The sequence below is a fragment of the Cebidichthys violaceus genome, unplaced genomic scaffold, assembly GCF_023349555.1.
Source record: "Cebidichthys violaceus isolate CVI_PGR_0920_01 unplaced genomic scaffold, fCebVio1.0.p SCAF_9, whole genome shotgun sequence".
Lineage (NCBI taxonomy): Eukaryota > Metazoa > Chordata > Actinopteri > Perciformes > Stichaeidae > Cebidichthys > Cebidichthys violaceus.
This window is the reverse complement of record NW_027176975.1, coordinates 5,403,137-5,428,136: the sequence shown is the minus strand read 5'-3', so window position 1 is coordinate 5,428,136 and position 25,000 is coordinate 5,403,137. Positions and strand designations below refer to the sequence as shown.

The 25,000-nt window shown below is 42.1% G+C and overlaps 1 protein-coding gene across 3 annotated transcripts in view; it reads left to right on the top strand.

The window, feature by feature from the left end:
* The first annotated feature begins 2,417 nt into the window (after nt 1-2,417).
* The window catches only part of grid2 (glutamate receptor, ionotropic, delta 2), a 434,148-nt gene continuing 411,565 nt past the window's right edge, over nt 2,418-25,000 (top strand). For all 3 annotated transcript variants that reach the window (XM_068703404.1, XM_068703405.1, XM_068703406.1), the window contains exon 1: nt 2,418-3,450. In XM_068703404.1, the coding sequence (XP_068559505.1) occupies nt 3,363-3,450 (88 nt within the window). In that variant the 5' untranslated portion in view covers nt 2,418-3,362. The remainder of the gene's footprint in view (nt 3,451-25,000) is intronic.

Below are 25,000 nucleotides of genomic sequence, written 5' to 3'. Positions count from 1 at the left end.
CGGAATAGATATGGCAGTCTGTTAGCATTACGTCCACGATCTTACTTTACTGGATGCTCCTCAATGAACAGCACAATCCACTTGTTCACTGATTATTTCATGACTCTAAACTGTGATGAATACAAGAGTGAGCCCTCTCTATTGATTTTTAAGAATAGTTCATATCAAATTATGCAAACCTCCTAAATGGTTTTTCACAAGTTATGCTCCTTCCAGAAAATGAATCAAAGTTTTTGATTGCACAATAATTTATGTTCAAGAGTTTGGGTCTTGTAGTGGTGTACTGTGGGTACGTGTGTTCACCACGTGAATACAAGGTATTTCACTCTGATATATCTGATTTCTATCTGCTGTGTACACACGGCTTATAATGATCCCTCACACACATTTCATCTCACACATCACATATAGATCCACTTTATCATTGGCATTCAAACCGACACAGTTGTTTGTGATTGTGCTAATGAGCCATAGCTATTCTTTACGCCCCTTTTAATTGTACAATATCAAATGGAATTAAGCAAGCGTTAACGTTTCGTCATGTAAACAAACCATGTGCCGATCAGCTGTGTGCTTGAGATCAGACTGAGGACATGCAGTCACAAGATGGGTGAGTATTACTTGCTGTCTTCTGACATTCCTTTAACCTACTTTTAAAACAGAAAACATTTTTGATATTGTGATATTTACTGGATATTACAATATAGCTAACAAGAAGGATAAATCTCCCTCCAGCCGGCTGTCATTTTAGACTGTCAATTTAGGTTTTTGTAGTGAAATGAGTAGATAGCTCCTGGTTTCATCTTCATCAATCAGCTGTTCCTCATTCATTGCTGTGCTTTTAAATCCAGTGACAGGAATTACACCCCTAGCAATGCACCCCTATGTACTGAATCGAGAATTGAGTTTGAATCAGGAATAGTTTCTGAATCAGGAATCGTATGAGTCGAACCGATGCCCCGAGAATCAAAAGCGAGTCGTGAAACGCTAAAGATTCACAGTGCTAATGCAGATGCTTGGTCTGTGTCACTGACAGAGGGTTTTATAGTATAGCTGACTTAATGGGTGAGAATTTGAATCATGCAATTATTGAAAAGTTCTTCCGTATCCATGTGCCGACAATTTCAAGTCGATTTGGGATTGCACATTGGCGGGAATAGTCCAAATATTTATTTCCGTATACGTACATGTCCTCATGTGTACACAAAGTGTGGATCCATACGCACTGTTTTGTAGTTTAGTGTCCTGCTCTGAATGAGTTACACTGTGGAGTCAAATTAGTGACCACAAAGTCATCTCTTGTCTGTAATGCTCTTTTAAGTAGAGCAAGAACCAAAAAACCATTTGTATGGAAACAAAAGTATATTTCTCTGAGTGCTCAGTCGTCAATCATTTCTTCATTATCAGTGATATGCAGACCACATTTTGTAAATATGTCATTTTGATGCAAGTACAAGCATTGCATATTGAAGTATTTTATCTTTGGTTTTTATCTTCTAATTTTTTGTGTGTTTACGTTCCCTTTGCTGCTTCTTATCTCTGTATTTTCAGATACAGCTCACTCACTGAACAAGAGATGTTCCCCTTCAACGTGAGTGGTTATATAAACATTTAATAATAAATCAATAGCGTCAAATAGTGAGAGCAGCTTTCACAGCATCCATATCTCTGTCGGTTTAATCTCTCCTTCCTTGAATGCGTACAAAACAGTCAATCCAATGGTAGCCGGAGGCTTCTAACACTCCTAATCCCTAATCCAAAGTCTAGGGCAGATTAAGAGGAACCCAGGGGACTCTAGTCCTCCAGGGAGGCAGGGGTGGATAAATGGATGAATGGGGTTGTGGATAGAATAGTTGGACAAAGGGATGGGAGGATAGTTGCAGTGGAAGAAACTACATGTGTACAGGGTGGAGAGAGAGGACTGGGCATATGATGGAGCGATGCAGGAAAAGGGTAGAAAGAAGAATGCTGAATGCATCCTCGTCATTGCTGTGAGTAATTTGAACAATATAATGTATTATCGGGAGAGGACTCTCCGCATAAGTCGATGGACGAGAGTTGATAAAGTGAAAAACCATGTGTGCTCAGTCGATGACCCAGATATTCTTAAATGTTATGAGGGATGACCAACTGGTACCCCTCCACCAGCTCTTGTTGAAGTGAGAGTTATCGGATCGATGGCTGCCTGAGGGGCCCATGACAGGCATGATGGCAAATTACCCCCCTCTTCATCTGTCTGATTCTCTGAGAGACCCCCCCCCCCCCCTCCAAGGCAACCGCTGCTGCTCATAGTTGCTGCCTCTTGCTCTCTCTCGCTCTCTCTCTCTCTCTCCTGGATCTCCTCCCTGTCTCTCATTCTCTCCCTTCCACTCTCTCTCTCTTTCTCTCTCTCCCACGGAGACACGGCAAACCTCCTCTTCACCAGCCACGGTGCGTGCCGGCGTTGACGCGAGTATCCGCATACGGAGTGCGGACCGCGGAGTGTCGTTGCGCACATCCTCGGTTCATATTTCTCCTGATCGCCGAGCCTTTTTCTACCCTCCTGACGCAGAAAGCAAGTGTGGCTTTGGTGCTCTCTTTCATTGTGTGCGTTTTAAAGAGCCCTCTCCATCCCGGTCTCTGTCATCTCTACAGGAAACTAGAGACAATTACGGAATATGGTACCTCTCCGTGGTAATGCCATGTGACAAGGCTTTTCGTCATTGGGCATCTCTTTCCCCTCCAACAAAAGTCGGTGGCTTCGTCAGTGTGTTTTGTCGGGCTAAGTGAAATAAAGATCAAAAAATAAAAAAAAAGCCTCTGGGCAAAATGGAAGTTTTGGCCGTTGGCTTGGTCCGCTGAGGCTGCCGCTGCTGCTGCTGTGGGTTTGGTGATTGGTGCAGCGGGGAAACTGCGTCGCCAAGTCTGAAAGGCTGGGAATCACGGGTCATTACAGCAGGAGCCGCTGTTGAAGATAACGAGGCTCTCCCTCACGCTATCGAATGGTTCCAGATTGATCCATGTAAATGTGCGGCTAACGTCCTCCAGACCCCCAGTTTGCTCTAACGCGACCGACGCTCGGATGCGGGTTGTTTCCTCTGCGGCTCAGCCCACAATATGATTTAATGTTGGGAGGAATTTCAACAGGGTGCCAGTCTGTGACTACCCGGGGATCTCTACTCGTTCTCCTCTTCAGACGAGCGTTATTCTCTAACGACAAGATACACAATATTTCGAGGAAGAGATTAAAGGGAATTTCCTAGACCGCCCTACAGATGGACTAAAAGACAGAAGCTTCGGTTTCCCGGGATTTTAACTCACTTCGCTCTCACTCAGAGAGCTTTGGTTCTCTCTTGTTTTTGGAGGAGGTAATTCTGGACAACATGAAAGTTATCTCGGCTCTGTTCCTCGTTGCCGTGTGTTGGAGCCAGGAGTGGAAGTCGGCGCTCTCAGATTCAATCATCCACATCGGTGAGTTACTGCGCTTCTCTCCTCTGACTCGCGGCCACAATAAGGATCTCTGTGCGTCTCTCGGGAAACAGATTGGAGCTTTTACAGCCTCAGCGTGCGCTGCGCCGCTTAAATCACACTGACGGCGGTGTCACTGACGGCGGTGTCTCTGACGCCCTGTGTATTCAGTTGCCATTTCCATAAATGCACAGACCGATAATGCACATTGACTTATTTGTAGGCTACTAGTGAAATAACGATGTTTTGTGTCATTACGGACATCGTTTGAATGAACTTTGCATTTGAGTTGGGGGGGGGGGGCTTTTTGAGCATCGATTGCGTAGACTATGTAAACTCTATTATCTCAGGATTGCTTTGAAGTCGCTTATGTGAGGTGGTGAATGTTGTAATATCCTGGATAATAGCATTAATGGCTGTATGGGTTGATCAATAAAGGCGGGCGTGCAACGTTTCCCCAGAATTTCCCACAACAATTGCCGTGTGCGCACAGGATGCGCGAAAAACAGGTGGTTTAGGATGGCGTGATGATGTCCTGGCAGAGGGATTACCCACGATGACAGCGAATTCTCCACTTTTTTTTTCTGAAGCACAATGGCATTACCACCTTCTATCGTGAGCTAGCCTACTGCAGTGCCTGGGGAGAGAGGAAAAAAAAAAAAAAAAAAACGTTTTCCGCTTTCCACCGCCACCAGCTTGGTGTGTGGCACTGTTGTGTCGAGTGTGATTTCGACGTCAGGGAGCGTATTCTTTCAGGCGATGTAGCAGCGCCCAGAGAGAGAGAGAGAGAGAGAGAGAGAGAGAGAGAGAGAGAGAGAGAGAGAGAGAGAGAGAGAGAGAGAGAGAGAGAGAGAGAGAGAGAGAGAGAGAGAGAGAGAGAGAGAGAGAGAGAGAGCACTGCGTGTCTTGCAGGATGTGATGAGGACGCGAGGTGGTGGTGGGCACACGTAATCGTTGCATAGCTTGGTGGCCTCCAATGGGCGATAGACCAGAGAGAGAGAGAGAGAGAGAGCGCAGTGTGTAGGTGCATGAGTGAGAGTGATGGCCAGACACGCACACACCAGCAGGAAGATAAGCACCTGTCCACGTTGAACTGTTTTTTGACCGCAACATGCACATGGCCAAGATCACATCCATATTTTAACACACACACATCCACACTCAAACACACGTTACATATTATAAGCCGCCAATTTCAACCACTGCATTATGCTGCCAGGGGGAAGAGTACTGGCCTGTTGGATCCATTTAGGGCCTGGCCAGCTGATTTCCAGAGCAGACCCCAGGCCAGTTTACCACCTCAACAGGGTTTGCCAAGCTGGATCAGTTGGAGGTCTTCTCTGGGCTGTAGACCAAGCTGATGCTTTATATCTGACTTCCAGCAGCAGCGTGGCCAAATGAGCGAGGTTTACACAGGTCAAGTACATAGTGACTGTGTATTATGTCATTTGCAGAGCATGAAAATGCAGGTGGTACCAGGTTGAAACCTCCTGTTAGAGAAACCAAACATTGCAGATGAGGCCTGGAAATAGTTTTGGCTTCCTGTCATGAAGTTTTGTGTTAACATATTCATATTAGGTTATACGGACATTTCAGTGCAGTACAGTAGGAAGGCTGATGGAGTGTTAGTGAAGTCATTCGTTTGCAGAAGCCTCGTCTTACATGCGGGGTCGTAGGCTGTGGTGCCAGCCCTACAGGGGTGGCAGTATAATCCACTGGTGAGACAGATCACCCTGTGAATGGATGGTTTGATCTCAGCGGTGGCCACATGTTCTGCAAGTGTCTCACAGCAAGACACTTAAACTTAACCAGCTCACGGACTGTTAGTTTCTTTAGATAGGAGTGTTAGCGATTTGACATTTTCGGCTTACGAAGACTAAGACGGGGATCTTCAGCTATGGAGGCAAACTGCACTGAGGTTCTTGTCATCTACAGGAACTGTTTCAGGGTTACTGTCTGTCATTATTTATATACAATGAGAAGGGTAAACGTAAAGATACATATATATGGATTGTAGTGCACTGTATTACAACAACTAGGCTGTACAGACATGAGAATTATTACAGGCAGAAGCTCTCAAATCACGTCCAGTTTGCAATATAATCCATACAAACCCCAGATATATGTTTGAGGAACAAATTTAGTGACATGGATAATGAGAAAACTCGACTATTCCTCCTTGACCCTGTAATGCAAGCCAGGCCAGTGAGTGGTTTCCAATTAGTAGAAAAGACAGTGAAAGCAGTGTGTAGTTTATTGGTTGACTGAATTTATTACTGTTTAGTTACAACTCTATGTGAGCAGCTTTCCCCCCTGCCTTAACAAGCATATGTGCATGTACGTGTGGAGAGGACAAAGGATCAGTGTGGGTGGTTAGTTGGTGTGATTTCAGTCATTTTCTTTTCCCCCTTTCACTCTCTACCTTCCACCTTATTTCTAATCAATAGTTCATTTCCCAGCTAGACACAAGTACTTTGCATCACAACAAACAACAAAGGGTTATCAGCCTCTCTCTCTCTCACACTCCATCCCTCACTCATCCCTCCTTATCCTCACTTCTTCAGCTGACCTTGGAAACAGCAGATAAACCTGGGTATGGATGCAGTGGAAACAAGTAGAGGAAGGAGTATTATAATTTGCTAGCATTGTTTTCACACATAAGGTGGTATTGTTTCAAGGAGAAATAAGCCACACTAGTTTCTGCACGTCATAATTTTGCATTTTGCATGAGGAGAATGTGTATCCCACTCTTGCAATGCTGAATTGTCCATCTTTCTCTCTGTGTGTGTGTGTGTGTGTGTGTGTGTGTGTGTGTGTGTGTGAGAGAGTGAGAGTGACACACAAGTCATCATATTGACTTAGGACTGCATGAGAAAGAAATAAAAAAATACTATACCCGGCAGGAACATCACATTGACATGTCAGAAGTAATCCTTCTTTAATCTCTTTGTTGTTGCTAAAGATGGAATGACGGGAAAAGGAGAGGAAGAGAGAGCGAGACAGGCGAAGGGAAATGTATATCAAAGGCAGAAAAGATGGAAGACAGAAAGTGAAGTGAAGAAGAGAAACCAGGGGGTAGAAAGGGAGAGAAGGTGGACTTTGTGTCGTCATCATCTACTCTTTTTAGCTGTCTGTACTGAAAACCTGTGCCTTCCTCTCACTGAGCAGCCTTTAATATTGTGATATTAAGAGCAGTGACCAGCAGATGTTTTCATCTCGCATTGTCCAGGCATCAGATGTGATTGAGCTGCTGGGTAGCTGGCACCCCTGCCTTCTCTCTGTCTGTCTGTCTGTCTGTCTGTCTGTCTGTCTGTCTGTCTGTCTGTCTGTCTGTCTGTCTGTCTCTCTCTCTCTGTCTCTCTGTCTCTCTCTCTCTCTGTCTGTCTCTCTCTCTGTCTGTCTCTCTGTCTCTCTCTCTCTCTCTCTCTCTCTCTCTCTGTGTCTCTCTCTCTGTCTCTCTGTGTCTCTCTCTCTGTCTCTCTCTCTGTGTCTCTCTCTCTGTCTCGCTCATGATCAGCATGCAGAAGGAAGAGGGGAGTCCGCTTGTCTCTCTGCCCTTTCTGCATCGTGTGCTGCATGGCAATGGACCTCTGCTTTATGAGGGTGGTTCGTATGGATTCTGCACGTGTGTGTGTGTGTGTGTGTGTGTGTGTGTGTGTGTGTGTGTGTGTGTGTGTGTGTGTGTGTGTGTGTGTGTGTGTGTGTGTGTGTGTGTTAAAGAGAGAGTGTGGAAGTACGTGCGGTTGTGTGTGTTCGTGATTAGTTACGCTCAGAAAGTCACAGTGATTTATGCAGCCAGATTAAGTCCTCACTTCGAGGTTGGTCTGCTTTTTAGCCATGCAGTGTGTCATAGTGCATCCCCTGGCTAACCATGCATCACAGATGAGGGGAAGAAGCTAACAAATGAGCCTGGCTCAAATCATGGGTTGTAGCCTACATTGGCACACTTCTCTCGCACACTATTCCGACACTAATCACTGAGATGCAGTATATTAGATTTGTCCTGGCTGTACGGATTAATGACATCGTACTTGATTACACATTTCAAATGTAAAAGTCATGGAGTATTGAAAATAATATGAGACGACTACATGTGACACAATGTCTTTAACCTGTACATACGCATATTATAGATACCCATGTGCTTATGGTCTTATGGATGAAGAGGAAGTAGGAGTTCCCCTGATATCTACAGTGTTATACATGAAGTTACAGGAGACCCAGAGGGCTTCATTTACCTTTGCGATGCATCATGAAATCTGAAAGAGGACTCGGTGTGAATAGGCACATTAGAGGACGCTTCATATGTGAATCAGTCATTGCTGGGTTTTTACCATTTGTGTAAGTATTTTGAACAAAAGAACTTCGATCAAGGTTTTAGTTTTAGTTTGAGTCATTGATACATTGGATCCATTACTGTCAACTCGTTTATAAAAGCCTCTGTGCAGCACAAGTGCAGTACTTCCTTGCTGTGGTAATGTAGGAATACCAAGAGTGATGCAGAGTTTAGAAGAAACCACAGAAAAACTCGATTCCCGAGGGATTTGGTCCAACGGACTGCGTTACCTTTGTGGTCATTAGTGAAATGAGATGCTTTATTCAAGATTATTCAAGCCTTAATGCTCTGCAGAGAAATAGACAGCGAGTAGGATAACTCGTTAAGACTCATTAGTCTAAGTTTACCACCAAAAACTAGCAGACATGGTCCCAAAAGTGGGCCGATGAGTTTTAACATCAGACAAATGACTGTCTGGTCCACTGAGATCCATTCATTACAGCTCCAACTGACAACTGCTGTTGTCTAGCATGCACATTGTGACCCACAACTTGGACACTCAAATGATATTTAATTCATGTTGAATGACACAGATTTTAGCTTTTATCATTCCAAACTGTAGATGTTCTTTAGAGTAGAAAGATGCAGTCCGTCTTGAGAGGCACACTAAACAAGAATGCCCGAGAAAATGTGTTACCTGCAAAACGGTCAGTCGACGCACACTTGAAATCTAATTTCAACTATGTAGTATTTATGTCGTATTTACTTTCATGTTTTTTGTTATACATTTTTAGTCTCTGGAGTTAAATTCCTTCCTTTTGTGGACAAGGCAAGCTACTGTTTGGGAGACCTGTGTCATTTAGATGAAAGAGAGAGAGAGAGAAAAAAAGGTTGTTATCCTTTGGACAGCCAGTTCAGTTAAGGTGATGAGGAAGGGAGTGAGGGATGGACAGAGAGATTATTGGATCTATGCAGTGTGCACATGTGTATCTCTCTGTGTGTGTGTGTGTGTGTGTGTGTGTGGTGGGGGGTGGCTCTGAAAAAAAAAAAGGATTTCTGTCATTTAGATGGAAAGAGTTGAAAGACCGAATGAGAGGTTTCCATTATTTGTGGGGTGAGGAAATAAGGGGGAGAAAGAGAGAGGGAGATTTGTCCTGGCATGGCCTGTTTTTTCTTTCTCTTTGGTGCTATTCTGGTCTTTTCCATGGAGAAGGATTTCTAAACATCTCTCTGTGTGTGTGTGTGTGTGTGTGTGTGTGTGTGTGTGTGAATGGCTCCTCCTGCCTAGTTTTGTCTACGTGTTTCACAGCTGTCAACACCGCTTCCTCTTCTGAACTACCAACTTCTGTTTGTGTGTCTGCGTGCACATGTGTGTTTTTAATCTGCAGTTATGCACCAATTCAGAAGAGAAGGGGCTTTAGCACCTCATGTTTCTGTGTGCATGAATACTGGTGTTTTATGTATATTTGTGTGTTGATTTACAGAGTGCCTGGTCTGTGTGGTATCTGGGACTTTTGTGCATTGTCTTGTGAAGGAAAGAGTCAGACAGCAGCTCTGACGTCTGTACCTGGTCACTGAGGCAGAACCCTTAACCAGGCCACAGAGAGAGAAAGGGGGAATATGTGTGCGTCTGTTTCTGAAGTTGAGGTGGACTGACAGGTAGCTGTGAGAAGAAGTATGATTGCTTGTCTGAGGTCGACTGCAGATGTAGGCCAGGAAAGACAGCCCTGCCCCGCCGAAGGTGCTTCATCTCACCGCAGCAGTCAGTGATGCAGGTAGAACAGACCAGATGGCCCGGGAAGGACTTGTACAACAGAGCCCTTGTTCCCGGATGATTGTATTGTTTGTGTTTATCCCGTCGACACGCGCAGAGTCACGCGTGCTTAATGTCAGCCGAGGACAAGAACCTTTGCTGTTCACCAGAAAAAAAGGTGTCCGCTTGCTTTTTGTGGAGATTGACTTTAACTGCTTTCTGCATGCGTGCACGTGTAATCTATACACACACACACACACACACACACACACACACACACACACACACACACACAGAGAGATTCTGTAAGGGCACGCTTAAGCTCTGGCTCTGTACTGAACATTGTGTGTTAGGGAAGAGAGAAAAGCGAGCTGCTTATATCGGCCGTGCAGTGGCTGCTTTTATTACCACAGTAACCTCTGGAGGCCTGTTTTAGGACACAAGTTTTCTGTATAAATTAACGGATTAAACGCAGCATGAATGCAGAAATCCCTTCCCTATGTTGAATATGAGACATACATGCATGATGATCTGTATTTAGGATATTTTTTTCAAAACCAGAGTGGGGACATGTCACGCTATGCACAGCTCTCTAGCTTATCACACTGCCTCACACTGAGGAAGTAATCGCACTATTTGGCAATCATTATTCATGAGACGACCAAAGTCCAAATACGCCGAACAAACAATGAAACTCAGTAGAATAATACTATTTGGATGCAGTGAGCGTCTTTCGGGAGGAATGCTCGGTGTGCATACGTTCTATGTGATCAGGCTTATGTTTAGAGAAACTTTGAAGGAAAATAGTATTTTCTTGTCAAGGACTAGCTTGACTGTCAGTTTCCTGCATGTGTGTGCAGATTTGAATGGTGCAGTGGTGTGTACGTATATGTGGGCATGGTGTTTATCCGTTCTGTATGTCCTACATTCTTGCAGTAGAGTGAATATTTACATCTAACCCTCTTTGTCTCTCGAGCGACACAAATGCTGCTTTAGTCTTCCAGTAATCTTTGCTGTGTCTCACTTGGGCAGAGGTGCCCTAAATGTGGATACAATGTTTTTTTAATTTGCGTTAGCGTCTCAGGCGTGTGTGTGTGTGTGTGTGTGTGTGTGTGTGTGTGTGTGTGTGTGTGTGTGAGTGAGAGCATGCATTAAGGAGTGTGCATACTGCCCGCACTTGCATGCATCCCAGACCGCTGTCTTTAAGGGTGCATGCCAGCGTGGGTGTGTGTCTAAATTGATGTGCGTTTCATCATGCGTATATGTGTACATGAGTTATTTGCTCCCTCTCTTCTGAATCATTTCCTCTTCAAAAAATCACGGGTCGGCTGCTAGGGCTGGGCGGTATGACCAAAAATGTATATCACAGTATTATGTAAGATTATACCGGTTTTCACTGTATTTTTTTTTCGCGTTAATGCATTAACTAATTAACGGCGACAATTATTTTATCGAGCGTTTAATTATTAAGCGGACATTTTTAACACAAGAACCGGCCGGCCAACCAAACTGTTGTGCCGTGGTGTTTTTCCCTGTTAAAGAGCGTTGGTTGTGGGTTATTAATTGTTGTGTTATAAAGTTATAACCATAACTTAGGGGTCCCTCTCACTACATAAGTAGCCGTAGCACTCTTCGCGGCGAACAATATATTTTGCTTCCTGTTGAAGAGTGACAGCAGTTGTTTCGGCTATACCGGTATGACGGTATATGAAAAATTCATATCATACGGGAAGTTAAAACCGGTTTACCGGTTCAACTGGCTGCGACTCACAGCACTATAAAACACATAAAGCGAAGCATTGGCACGTTTGTTCTACAAAGGGCACGCTGCACATAAACTAAAGCATGTGCGCTTATACACACACACACACACACACACACACACACACACACACACACACACACACACAAAGGTGCACATAGGCTCAAACAATAAATCGGCGCACTATCACACAGATACTGGGGCGGCATGGCTCAGAAGGTAGAGTGATCATCTAGTAATCAGAAGGTTTAGGTTCCCGGTTTGTTCCCAGAGTGAGTGTCCAAGTGTCTTTGAGCAAGACACTGAACCCCTAACCACCCTTGATGAGCAGGTTGGCACCTTGCATGGCAACCTCTGCCATCAGTGTATGGATGTGTATGTAAATGGGGGAATGTTGGCATGTTTAAGGGCTTTAAGTGGCTGGTAGATTAGAGAAGCGCTGTGAATGTCGTCCATTTACCATTTTCATTCGAGGTACATTCTTTCCTTGCTTTATTCATTGGTCATTTATTAATTGGCATGGAGATGGTTGGCCATGAGCCTTTCAAGAACACACCCGTTCACCTTTCCTTATTTTACTTGAAGACCTTTTCAAAAAAATAAATACAGGAATAATATCAAAATAAACATCCTGAGTACTGTTGTAGAGTAAAGTCTTCACAGAAAGTAGGCCTGTCAAAACAATAACTATGTCAACTTACCACAAACTATATGGACATGCTCAATCATTTTAATGTAACTCAGCTCCATCCACAGCTCCTGTGGGAACATTTGGGATTTATCCAAATGAGAAAGGAGTGTTGTTGTCTGTACTTAAATCTATCTCATAACTAATGTGTTGTTCCTTTGCACTTTTCGTTAACAAAGGTCCTAACTATTGAGAAACTGATCGGCAGGATATTTCCTATTAAGGAATGAAAACCTCTGTGCCAAATATAAATGAATGAAATATTCATTACACTTTTTAAAATTTTAATTAACAGATCCCCAAGAGTCCATTTTGTTCATTGCTTTGGTTGTATGGTTTTATTTCATTTATGTTTTAATTATTAAGGATCTTTGAACACAGCCTCCTTCCTTCATTCCTTCAACCGCCTTCTTGAAAAGGCCGGCGCTGTGATATTTTCACATGTCCCAAAACCTGTTGTTATCCAAGTCCTTCATGATGTTTAAAGGTAGGTGTTTCTCCTTCCGACCACAAATGTGGGCTTTCTTTCGGTTATGCATCTCTACTCCAGCTTTGCACGGAGGTGGTCGTGAACAGGAAAGAAACCGCGTGAAACCCCTATTGAGACTCATATTCTGAATATGTAACAAAGCATGCTCCTAAAATCCAAATGATATCGACATATCCCACATGTCTTGATCGGAAAATGCTCCATTCGGAATAAGGCCTAATTCAGAATATCCAAATGGAATATGTTTGCATGAGCCATATCAAATACGGAATATTGTCATATTCATAATAATAGTAGAATGAGTTTGCATGTTAACATATTCAATATTGTTTATCGCAATTATTTCTGGGACAATATGTTGTCCAATAAAAGTAGTTATTGTGGCAGGCCAAACGACAAGTGTGCTATTTGGTTCAACAAAATTACCGACTGAAGATAATTATTGACCATTATGCCAAAGGTTATTGAGTACTTGTGCATACATAATAACACATTTGCTTTATTTCTGTTATCTGTACAATATTTCCTCTTGTGTTGCCTCATGCTGCTCGACCCCTGTTTCACTGCCTTTATTCATCACATTACAAACCATACATGTCGTCTCCTTAGCACCGCTGAAGTGATAATGGGTTTTCCAGACTAATTATATCACACCTTTGCTTCTTATTTTCACAAAACTCCCACGGCCCTTCTCACGTATCCAGAGAGAAGAAGTTCATCTACAAAGGGTGGAAAACATTTACGGTCTTAGATGCATCGCAAAACATTGATGCACAAAACTCTTTGTTTTGAAATGGTGCTTTATAAATCTGTTCTTGTTTTACTGATCAACACTTACAGTTCAACAAAAGTCGGTCTAAAAAAGAGGGACAAAAAGAGGGACTTCTTCTTGAAGGGGTTCATTAAGATTAGCAAATTTTGACAAAACAATTGAAGTGCTAAATTATAAAGTTATTTGAAACCACTTTATCGAGGACCACAAAGGCACACGGTCGGAGCAAAACAAGAACACAAGTTGACATTTTCATAGCTCCAGCTATATTGCACTGCTGTGGCTAATCTGGAGTTGCTTTGATTGAGCTTTACTTGTTCTGTGCTCACGTGTTATTGTAAATCCATGGTGTCTGTATGTGTGCGTATGTGCTTTTGCAACTGTTGAATATTGGTCATTTCATTTCCTCCCATCACATTAGTGTATTTCCCAAATACTTCTCTGTGCCTGCTGTGTGTCAAATATTCTTTCCTTACATGCTTTTATTGTTTGATTTATTCTCTTTTTCACCGATTCCCTGCTTCACTCTCAATGTATCATACGTTCTTTCTCTTTTGCCTCTGCCTCCAATCTTTTTCTGTCCTTTTATTCTCTGAAGAGCACACTGTTCTATCTTTGTACTCCACTGGTCTCCACCTCCTCCTTGATGTTTGATATGCTGTCAGCGAGTACACAAACAGGCGTCAGGACTAACGGGTGTTAAACATTTTCGTAATCATTCTCTGAATTGTAATGTGCGGTTCGTTTGTTTGTCTGACACACTTGGCAACGCGTCTCAAAGCTACCTGCATGTGCCCATCTGGATTGCAGCTTTTAATCTAGTGTCCCTTCAGGGTCTGAAAAAGAAGATCGGCAAATTGAGTGTGAGGGATCAGTAAGAGCAGACATTTGCATATGTTTTGAACATTCTGTCCACGGTGAGAGCAACTGACCACTTTTGCTCTTGCCCACATTAATAATTAAAGGCTGCCACTGCTTTTCATGCCTACATTATAAGATTACTGTGGTTAGTCACTTATGTTAACTTGCATACATTGATGTTCAACCTCTTAAATCAGAGATGGAAATATGTGAGAGCTTAATAGATGGTGTATTATGCATTCATTTAATGTCATGAAAGGACCCACTCCACTAGTGGTGCAACAGATCACAAAACTCGTACGTTTTAAAGACGCCCCGATCACGCTTTTTTTTTCCGCCGACCAGTAGCAACTGATAAACAAGGCTCCAATTTATTTATTTCACCAACGTCCCAAAAAATCATTTCAACCAGTCAGGTTGTCTGTGTGAAAAACAGAATTTTACAAGATTGCATTTGAACATGACATTATAATTTACCTTCGCACAATACTAATTTTGACTCGATCGAGCATGAACGCATCATTATGTAACTGAATGGATCCACACGTTAGCAACGCTATCTCTGCTCCCGCCAATTAAAACACCGATTTCTTGTTCACAGTGTTGCACTACTTCACACTGTGATGGTTAAACTGTGCAATTATTCCGCATCCCATATGTGTGGCAAACCGTGGGGGCTGTTACACCACTATGACCCACTGCAACATCTGAAACACATTCACACTTGCTTTTTTGTTGGTTGCCTTAATCCCTGTGATGTAAAAAAGCTAATCTGGAGAAAAAATGAATGTTTGCATACGTATGAGCTCACATGCTTTTCTCTTATCAGAATGATGATAAACGGCGGGCATACTCAATGCACAGGGTTAAGTCTTGTGTAATAGACCAGACATCTTACAATCGCCACTAATTGGTAGCACCTGGTTGTCAGCTGTTCAGCTCCTAATTGCTTTATCAAAAGGACCAAAGAGGCGAGGAAGGCTGGCGTTACTGTCCACACATCTGTATAGAGTAGATGAGAGATATTTTTAACTTTGCTGTTAACTACCAAGTAACGTACCAGCTGATTGCTAGCGCTCACCAGTATTGGTCTGTTGGCTAAACAGATACGTTACAACCAGCAAACATTGTTTTAACGTTACCTACGCTAATGTCCCTCAATGGTAACGTTTAGTAACGTCAACGTTATCACTAAGTTATTATTATCTTAACGTTTGACTGCTAAGCAGCCGATTCCATGCTAATCTAGTGTAAGGTAAGCGCATAACGGTAAGGAGAAGCGTTTGTGTTCATTTTTAAATCCCAGTTCAGAATATCCCGAGACACAGCAGGCCTTTGTTACATAAGACAAAAGGTGTATCATCTAAAGTAGATGACCGTCTCCACACCCCCGGTTTGGAGAAACGGGGTAGCGCTACGAGAACAAAGCAATATACTGCTGTGGACGAGGCAGCAGCCAATCGTTTTTTAGCCACCTCAAACAAAGACCCACCTACAAAAATCAATATCCGTTTAAGTGTAACCTATATTTAGAATATTGCCACCGCTTTATCTTGCCATCAGACAGCTCTTTCTGATTGGGAACTGAACTGAAAGTAAAACTTATCTATGTTCTCTTCAAAGTCATTCTAAATATAGCGTACACTTAAACCGATTTGAGTTTTTTAGGTGGGTCTTTATTTCAGGAGTCTAAAATACGTCTTGCTGCTCCCCTCGTCCGCAGCGGTGCATCACTTTGCTCATGTTCTGGGGCGTGCTGACCGTCTAAAATGGGTAATACACTGTAAGAGTGTGGATAAGAACCTCTTACAACCCCACTTTAAAGCACCCAAACTATTACTGCATCCTTGACGGCAACAAAAAGCAACCACACAATCAGCCAACATTGTTTAATCAAGGCAGAGGGGACTCACTTAACGTTATGCAATCAGTCATCATATATTAACATTACTTCTTGTCAGCTTACCTCGTGCCTTTTACATGATTTTCCTTTCAGTAAAGAAAATAAATAATGATCCATGTCTTGATCAGCCTAAGTAATCCAGTCAAAGAAAAGAGATTTGTACTTAAGCAGTTCACGTCAAGCTTATTCAAACGTTGCCTTTCTATGAGAATGAAGGACAATCATGAGGAGTCCATCAGGAGTTCCATTGAAGGCATTACGATTTCCAAACAACAACAAAAAAGTTCTCATTCTCAGTTCTTGACATTAATATGTTAGTACATCAAAGTGTCTGATTGTAATTACCTGCCAATAAACCATAAATCTATTTAGGATTTCAATTCAGGCAAAATTTAAAAAAAAATTGTTGTGGCTGGTAATAAATGTTGTAAAAGTAATGACAACATTAGCATACAACGGTATTTTACACAAGTTAGCTTTTAATAAATCTACAAGTGCTAGTCTCTCCACTGCCCCCAATGTGACAGAACTCACAGCTTTATAATAGCTTACAAATTTGTACCCTCAAGCCGCGAATAAAAACCTCATTGTTATTTACCGCAGGGAATTCCATCGGGACTGGCTGCAAGGAGGCTAGCATATTGATTAGTCCAGCAATTTGATGCTGATTCCTCCATTAGCAGAGGTAGCCTGCTGTAGGTATGAAGGTCCTGGGAAATGGTAACCTATTTCATTCGTGCTGTGCTTTGACCCTTATTAAACAGCCTTCTGTTCTACATGTAATTGCAATGCATTGCTGGGAGTCATCATCATTACTGTGTGTTTCCCACCTCAGACTATATCTTGTTCTTTACATTTCTATCATTGAAAGAACATTAACGGGCATTTATGCTGCCATTGACATGACTAGGACATTGTTCTGTATTCCACAAATAGTTTCTGTATCACACAGAAATGTTTCCAAACTATGAACCCTAAAGAAATGTCTTACTTCAGAGAGCACCCAAGCCCAGACATTAAGTCTTGCACGATGACATCTGTTATTGAGACGGTATCATTAAAAACCTCTCTGGCCCTCAGTGCCGGTCTTTGCTCTTCACTTGTTTTTCCTTTTTCCGTCACTCCATTGTCTCAGCCGTTCTTCTTTTGCAACCCCGTCCCGCTCATGCACTTTTATCACAATAGGCTCTTTAACCGTTGCTGACCTGCAATCACAGGAGCATTCACGTCTGCTTTTCTTCTCATCGAGCATACATCGTTGCTCAATCTTTTTATAAATCTACAAACTATGAGTGGCTTCGGTTCCTGGATTCTTCTCTCCCCTGTTTCAATCTGCCAATTAAAGTGCTTTAACTCGCTGTCACAGTCCCCTTTCGCCTGTCTGCCTTCATTTGGGTAGAGCGTCAATATGGAGTAAATATGGATGTTTTTGTGTTTTTACTGCATTTGTGTTTCAATACTGACACACTACATTTTGTTCCTTTCCTAACTCATCTTATTTACCTCTTGTCTGTTTGTCAGAACAGATGTTTGTGGGGAAGCAACATCTTTGATGTCTCAGTGGTTTTGTGTTTTTTAGAAGAAAGGAAGGTTTATCATTTGTTTGGCTGACCACTGATCAGTAATATTGCATATTTTTATTTATTTTAAAATGTACAGTTCTGCTCACTTGCTTGCATTTTTGAGCTTTGCATTTCTCAATAGACATTTTGTCTCGTCATAGCAGGAAAAGCACAGGTGACACTCATATCTCTAACGAGGGCTGAGATTTGTTGAAGTGTGCCAGGCAGCCGTAGCAGTGAGTTATCAAGCACCATCACTGTGGCCTGGGATTAGCCGAGCCACCATCAGTGCTATTCACTTAATCTGTGATCTGCGATCTCTTTTGTCTGCCATGGAACACAAATGCAAAATACTGAGAAAGATGTTTTATAAAACTGTGTCAGTCTTTTATAAGATTTATTCTTCACAATTGCAACAATGCAAAATACAATGTATCATAAAGCAACATTTTTAAATGAGTTTGCTTTCTTAGTAAATACCAAAGGGAAAGCTAAAAACAAGAAACGTACACATGGAAGTCATTTTCTGTCTGAGTTGTGTCTGTAAGACATATGTTTCTTTGAGTGCTGCAAGACCATTGCAACCCATCTCCATCAAGCCAGGCTTTGTTCACGCTGATAGGAGACTGCTGCAAAGTGGTGTCTCTGGCTCTGTTTTATAGCTGGGGAGCACAAGATGTGAACTTCAGGCAATGTGTTGTCTTAGTTTAAGAAGAGACGGGACCTTTTCAAACGTTTACACTATATGAGTAAAGTAAAATCATTGCTAATGCAGTTGCATCTACTGGAACTGTAATGTCAGTCATAAGACAATGTTTGGACGAGTATAATTGAATTCTCTTTATTTTGCTTACTCTCTTCACCCTTCAAAGCACGTTGTAAGGAGAGGGCGAAAGAGTGTCTGCTGACTTTACCTTTGTTATTTATAACCATTATTCACTTGACTGAAAATATCTCTTTGCGGTATTAAATAAAAAGAATTAGAACTGGGTACTGGTAATCCTTATGCAAATGTCTTATTCAATTACACTGTGGTCCTGAGCATAAGTCTTGTAGCTAAATCTTAAAAAGTTAAGCTGCAAATCCTCTTTAGTCTGAAGGTCCCAGCTCTATTCGTCAGGATATTGTTGTTTTTGGTCCTATTAATTCCACTGTTTTCCAGTGACCTGTGTGTGTGTGTGTGTGTGTGTGTGTGTGTGTGTGTGCGCATAGATGCGTCAAAGGAAAGGTCACTCTGATTTGTGTTCCATTCACAAATCATTTATCTGTCATTATCCAAAAACTATAATGCACATTCTCACACCCACACAAGCAAACTGACACACACACACACACGCACGCACGCACACGCACACGCACACGCACACGCACGCACACACACACACACACACACACACATACATAGAGGGGAGTAAGCAGAGCTTAGAGCAGGACATACACAATAGGACAATGCTGTAATTTAGGGAAGGTTTAGTGGTAAGAGGGAGCATGACTGGATTAGTATGATGTGGCTACAAGGCAGCACAAGTCCAAAGTCAACATACAGCATTAAAGTGGAACTGACTTAAGTCAATGTAAGAGAGCTGTGGAATTAATGCACCTTCACAGTCTAAGTCCTTGTTAATCGACGGTCATACTGTGGTGATAGTTTGAACCTGTTTGTGTACTTTGTCATGGATTTGTGAATGTTCAATTGCATTTATGTGCATGTGAGAGGGTTGCATGAGGATTACATTCTGTCAACAAAGGTAGGTCCTCATTCAGTGTTACATGAAGGTTATACAATCTAGACTGGAATGATACATCCAGGCTTACTAAGGCATTGTGGGAAAATGTAATCTTGATGTTGTAACACAAAGGAAATGTAATGTGCAAATTCCATTATTTCAAATAAATGTGATAAAAGTGATTGAAACTGATTTCAAATGAGTTCAACTGGAATTGCTCTATGGGATGGTGATAGCAGTACTGCAAAAATGCAAATGTCCTGTATTTCTGCCTGCATGAATATATCAGATGTACTGTACACACACTAGACGTGGTAGAGCTAGGCACTCAGATGTTTACGCACACAGACGCTCATCTCCTATTGAGGGCCATCCTGTCTAGCTGTGCAGCTCAGCAGAGAAGCAGAATATGAGAACAGACAGTCTTATTTTTCCGTCTCTCTGTAGTTGCCGAGGGTCATGCACACTGGACAGCCGTCTCACCCCAGCGCATTACTGTGCAGTCGAACCACATTAGATATGTGTGCGTGCTCTCATACTGTATGTGTGATATAAGGGTCACCTCAGTGCACTGTACAGTATGTTTGAGTGTGTGTGTGAGTGTGTGTTAACATACTGTGAATGTATTATGAAAGTGTGCCTGGGTATGTGTGCGCATGTGTACAGTGTCTCTGTGAAGAGATGCAGTATGCAGGGTGAAAAGCTGTGTAATGTGTAATGGGCCTTAGTTTCCTAAGGGGAAAGATTCCAGCGCTGCTGTAATGTAGCCTTACTAGAGAGAAACCGGAGAAGCAAGAGGTTAGACAAAATGTGAAAAAGTGAGAAACATTAGGCATTCCAGGGGGAAGTGTCTAAACAGCAGCTAATTATGTAGTCCGCTCATTCCAAGTCATGTTTAAAAGGTCTGCTATTCCCATCAGGTTTATTTGATTTGCCCTCATTCACATTTCAGTGAATTGTTGTCAGAGAGATGTTGATGCAGCGGTTTGACCTCATCAGTCAGTCGAGGGAATTACCTTCACTTTCACGTTATTCCATAGGCAGAGAATGGCTCCATTTGGCCCGTGAGTTCAGGGCTTTGATGTCACTTACATTTTTTTTAGAGATGCACTGGACAATCGGTCGGTCCCAAATTTCCTTCTTTTTTTAATTTTTTTTCTCCCCGGTAACATTGACAAACGTGTGCCAGATGATAGTTTTACGTTGGCACAAAGTGGCATTAAGTGACACAAAGCTCGCAATCTGTGACATCTGCAAGAAAAAAAAAAAAGCCACGGAGAAACGACCGTAAAACATTTGGAACAACTCATTTATTCAGACACTTATTATATTGTATTAAATTGCCTCGCATGCTGTTGTCAGTGACCGGAGTCTCTCTACCACAGTCCTGCTTGTAATGGAGCTAGCAGGTAATGTTAACAGCCTTGACTTGCATTATGATGAAGCTCTATTCATAAAACATTTGTCAGCGAATGTAAATTATAACTTAATCATAATGTGTTTAAATGATGATTTTGTATAATGTAGTTTTTGGCAGGAAAACTAGAATAAACACAGTTGTTTGAAAGAGATGATTTCACAGCAATATAAATTTGCTTATCGTCTTTATTGGCATTTTCAACTCGGGCCGTTCGTGTCCAGTCAAGCTGGCCATTGCATGCGACCTACAATAGAGGTTTGTAGACTAAAAGCTGAGGATACATATCAAAGTAAAGATGTATGTATATTTGTGATGATCCTGTCATCACAGTGCTGCATCTGTGTTTTAGGGCTAAGGCAGCAACTAAATCCCTGAACGATACACTACATCTCGTAAAGTAGGAACAAAAAATGTCTAGAATTTCTTTTGTGAAAAAAAAGCCTCTGTGCCTTTCTTTGTAAAGTAGTCTGCTTTTCTCTTACAATGTGTTGGCCTGTAACGCACATAGCAACAGCTGTCATCTTCTAGCAGCAGCAGACATTGGAAGGGTTTTGTTGGTTCAGTAGTTAGTGCACAGCGGGACAAAGATGAGAAAGATGTCCTTGACAGCCCAAAAACGACTCCATGTTATGCACTTTAATCTAAAGAGCAACAGCATGTTTGTGCTGTGGCCTTAAGACATGTGGTTGGATGTTTCTGGTTTATGTGCATGCCTTTTTAGGTTGTTATGCAATGGATAGTGGCTGTAGTCTGAAGGGAATGCCTTTGGCAGAGTGAGGCAGGCACCGCTATCTCATATCGGTTGAGCTGGGCTCCTGCCTCTGCCAGCTGCCTTAGTTGGATCTCCTTAGCGTAGTCACGATAAGCAGTCCTTCTTTCACATTGTGCCAACTTTTGAGAGGTCTGCAGTGCACACAATGCTATGCTGAAATATTCCGACCGCTATTGAGGAAACCCACAGGTCATTTCATGGTTCAGCTATGATTTGGTATCTATGTTGGGTGAGTAGTTTTGATTTCAAAGTCATATTTTCCAGCGGACCCAGAGGGTGCCATGGCCTTTATGAAGTGGGAGAAAAAGGTGAAGTACATCTCTCCATGTAAAAAAAGCTTCTCTCCACCCTCTCAGATAACTCTCCAATTCCTGAAAATATCATGAAGTGATGATATGATGAGGGCAACCTAGAACGCAACAGATCACTCCACACTGGATTACTGCACGGCCACAAAGCATACTATTTCATTCTTACATGTTGACCAAGTTCTTTTGTTCTTCATTATGTATTTTATTTCCGGAACAAGCCTGATGGCATCATGTGTACGCTGTCACATTATTTTAGCGAGTATGTTGCACAAAAAAAGCATAAACAGACCACAGCAAAATAGACGGCAAGCAACAGAACAAAGACACAGAAAAGCTCCACACCTTCCATGTTTTTTAACAAGTGTCGGCCCAATAGAACAGCTTCTCTCCTCTAGGACTAGCAGGAAGGAGCAAAAACAAGTTGTGAAATCAAATGTTTAGCCAAATACAACACCTCATCCTCCAGGCTTTGAATGTGAATGCGCTTTGTTTTCTGTTTCTGTTTCTTTTTTTTTTTCTGACAGCAACTAGAGCTTTTAAATGCCTTAGTTTCAGGCATTGACGTCCAGCAGGCACAGGTGGCGAGTTCTGTGGGCTGTCTTCCCGAACCAAACCAAAGCTTCATATTGTGCTTTTTAGGACAACCAGATTATTACATTTGCAATTTAGATGTGTTGTAGGTTTATAGAGCTCTTATTAAAGGTAATACTTCCATGGAAGAATCCTCCCCACTGACCTGGAAAGCTGTTGGGTAAATGTAACCAGCAGTAGTATCACCAGTGCCAATGCATTCCATGGGGCCGGTGAGTCTCTCCCTTCACCTGTCTTGGCAGCACATTAATGGGACCCGGTGATGTGTTGTCAGCTACCTGCTTCGCCAACATACAGGCAAGGTGCTGCTGGCGCTTGTCATTGGCATCAACTGTGAGGCCATGAAAAGAGCCAGCTTGATCTGCCTTACTTGACTTTTGATGACAAGCGGTATGAGCAGCCAATGATCGTTTCATCATTTTCAGAAGCCAGACACTGTTGCTGGCTCACACCGATCACAATAATAGAGCCATCATGATATTTAAAAAAAAAATATTATTGAGCAATTCAGCTAATTTCAGTCCCCGAAATCAAATCACTCGAATCAAATGGAGCAACACATTAGATTGTACTTCATATTGAAGGTTTATTTTGTGAAAGGTTACCAGATATCTCCATTGCTGACGCCACAGCACTAAAAAAATACAAATGCAGAGGCACTGGAAGTCACTTTGTAATTCACTAACAAGCAGTGGTGGAAGAGGTGCTCAGATTCTTCACTGAAGTAAAAGTTACAATATAACTAAGTAAAAGTACTTGTTCTTAATTTGAAAGTCTTAAGTAAAATACATGCGTATTAACTTAAAGTGTCAAAAGTAAAAGTACTTGCCTTGCACCAGACTGATACATTACTGTATGACATTTGATTATTATTAATGCATGAGTGTATATGTAGAATATAGCTATTGTAGCTGATCAAGGTGGAGCTACTAGTTATATCTGTAAAATCTTAATCTGAAGTAAAGTAGTTACTACAGCTGTCAGATCAATATTTTCCTCTGAAATGTAATGAAGTAGAAATATAAAGTAGCATAAGATAGGCATAAAGAAAAATGCAAACATGACACAATTTTCAGCAAATAAAAACAACCAAAACATCTTTGTTATAGTGGAGGTTCATATATTTCTTTTAGCAAAGAAAAGGGTTAAGGACTTTTTGCCTTCAGCTTTTGTTTAAATGTAGAAGTGCCTTCACTTTAAACGTATCTTAACTTATTTTGTATCTCCCTCTTTGTCTTGGGTCTCATAAAATACTAACTTAATACTAAACATAAAGTCCGACGTGGGGCTTTGCCTTTTACCCTCTCTTTATCTCAGACCAAAGACATTATGTGAAGTAGAAGCAGCATTTTCTATTATTAAAACTACAGTAGCAGTTTCCTCCCTTTCTCAATTATGAACAAGTTTGAAAAAGAAAATGACCCAACAGGGAGACTCATCGGAGAGGGAACAGAGGTTCAAAGAGGAAATGGAGGAAGAAGAAGAACAGTTTTCCCGGTATCTCCTGTCTTCTTTGGTTTGTCTGTATATCTTGTAGCGTCTTTGATAGGGTCAATATGAGGTCAGCGAAGAACATGACTATGAATTTAATCACCTGTCTGCCCGATTCTTCTTCTCATCTCTGTCTAACATCTCCTCTGGTTCTCTGCATCTTTCCTGTCCTTTCTTTTCCAACCACACTTTGTGATGAAACGCGGCTTTGTTGCAAATTCTCACAAGAAACAGACACAAACAAGATTGACATGCTGTATGATGCACGGTGCACCGTGTCACCGTTCAGACGGATACATGCAGAACCTGGGCTCTTTGCATCAGCTTCATCAAAGGAACCGTGTACTGATGTGTTTGGCAGGAGGACAGCTTATTGACATTGTCCTTTCAAATGACGGGCCAGACTCTCTCAAGCATCACATGCTCCAGTTTGTGAACAGGACACTACAGGGTCTATTTTGTCAAATTTTGACTCATTAATGAATTATTGCAGCCCATTGGTGGGGCTCAAGGGTTGGGTTTTAGAAGGAATATGTTCAGTATGGCCTTTCAAATAGCCGTTTTCCTTATCCTGTGCTTTTGACATGGTTTGAGCAGGCAGGTACAAAGCCAGGTGACCCTTGACCCCAAAACTCCCCTCTGCACTGCATGGACGTTACTGGCAGCTGCACCTTTCACTGTAGCACAGCGCCACGTCTACTGCAATTCACCAAAGTAGAGCGTGGGCACAGGCACAGGCTGCTGTTCTACGATTACAGCCGGCTCCCACATGCTGTTCCAATGTGGATTCTGTAGTTGTTCAGGTCCGCGTCAACACTATTGTGTGTGTGTGTGTGTGTGTGTGTGTGTGTGTGTGTGTGTGTGTGTGTGTGTGTGTGTGTGTGTGTGTGTGTGTGTGTGTGTGTGTGTGTGTGTGTGTGTTCTCTAACCAGCCCAGAGATGTATGCACGTTTTTGCATTTAATTTGACTTACTACTTTACAATAAAATTCTCAATTTTGTATCAAAACATATACACTAATATGCAGTAATACAACATATTGCATTTAAAAAAAGACACTATAGTTTGTCAATGGACAGCACATTTGGCTTTCCAAACCTTATTGCCGTTATGACAGAACTAGCCGTGCTGAAGTGGAACAGCGTTGTGGTGTACAATACACAGCCATCATTTG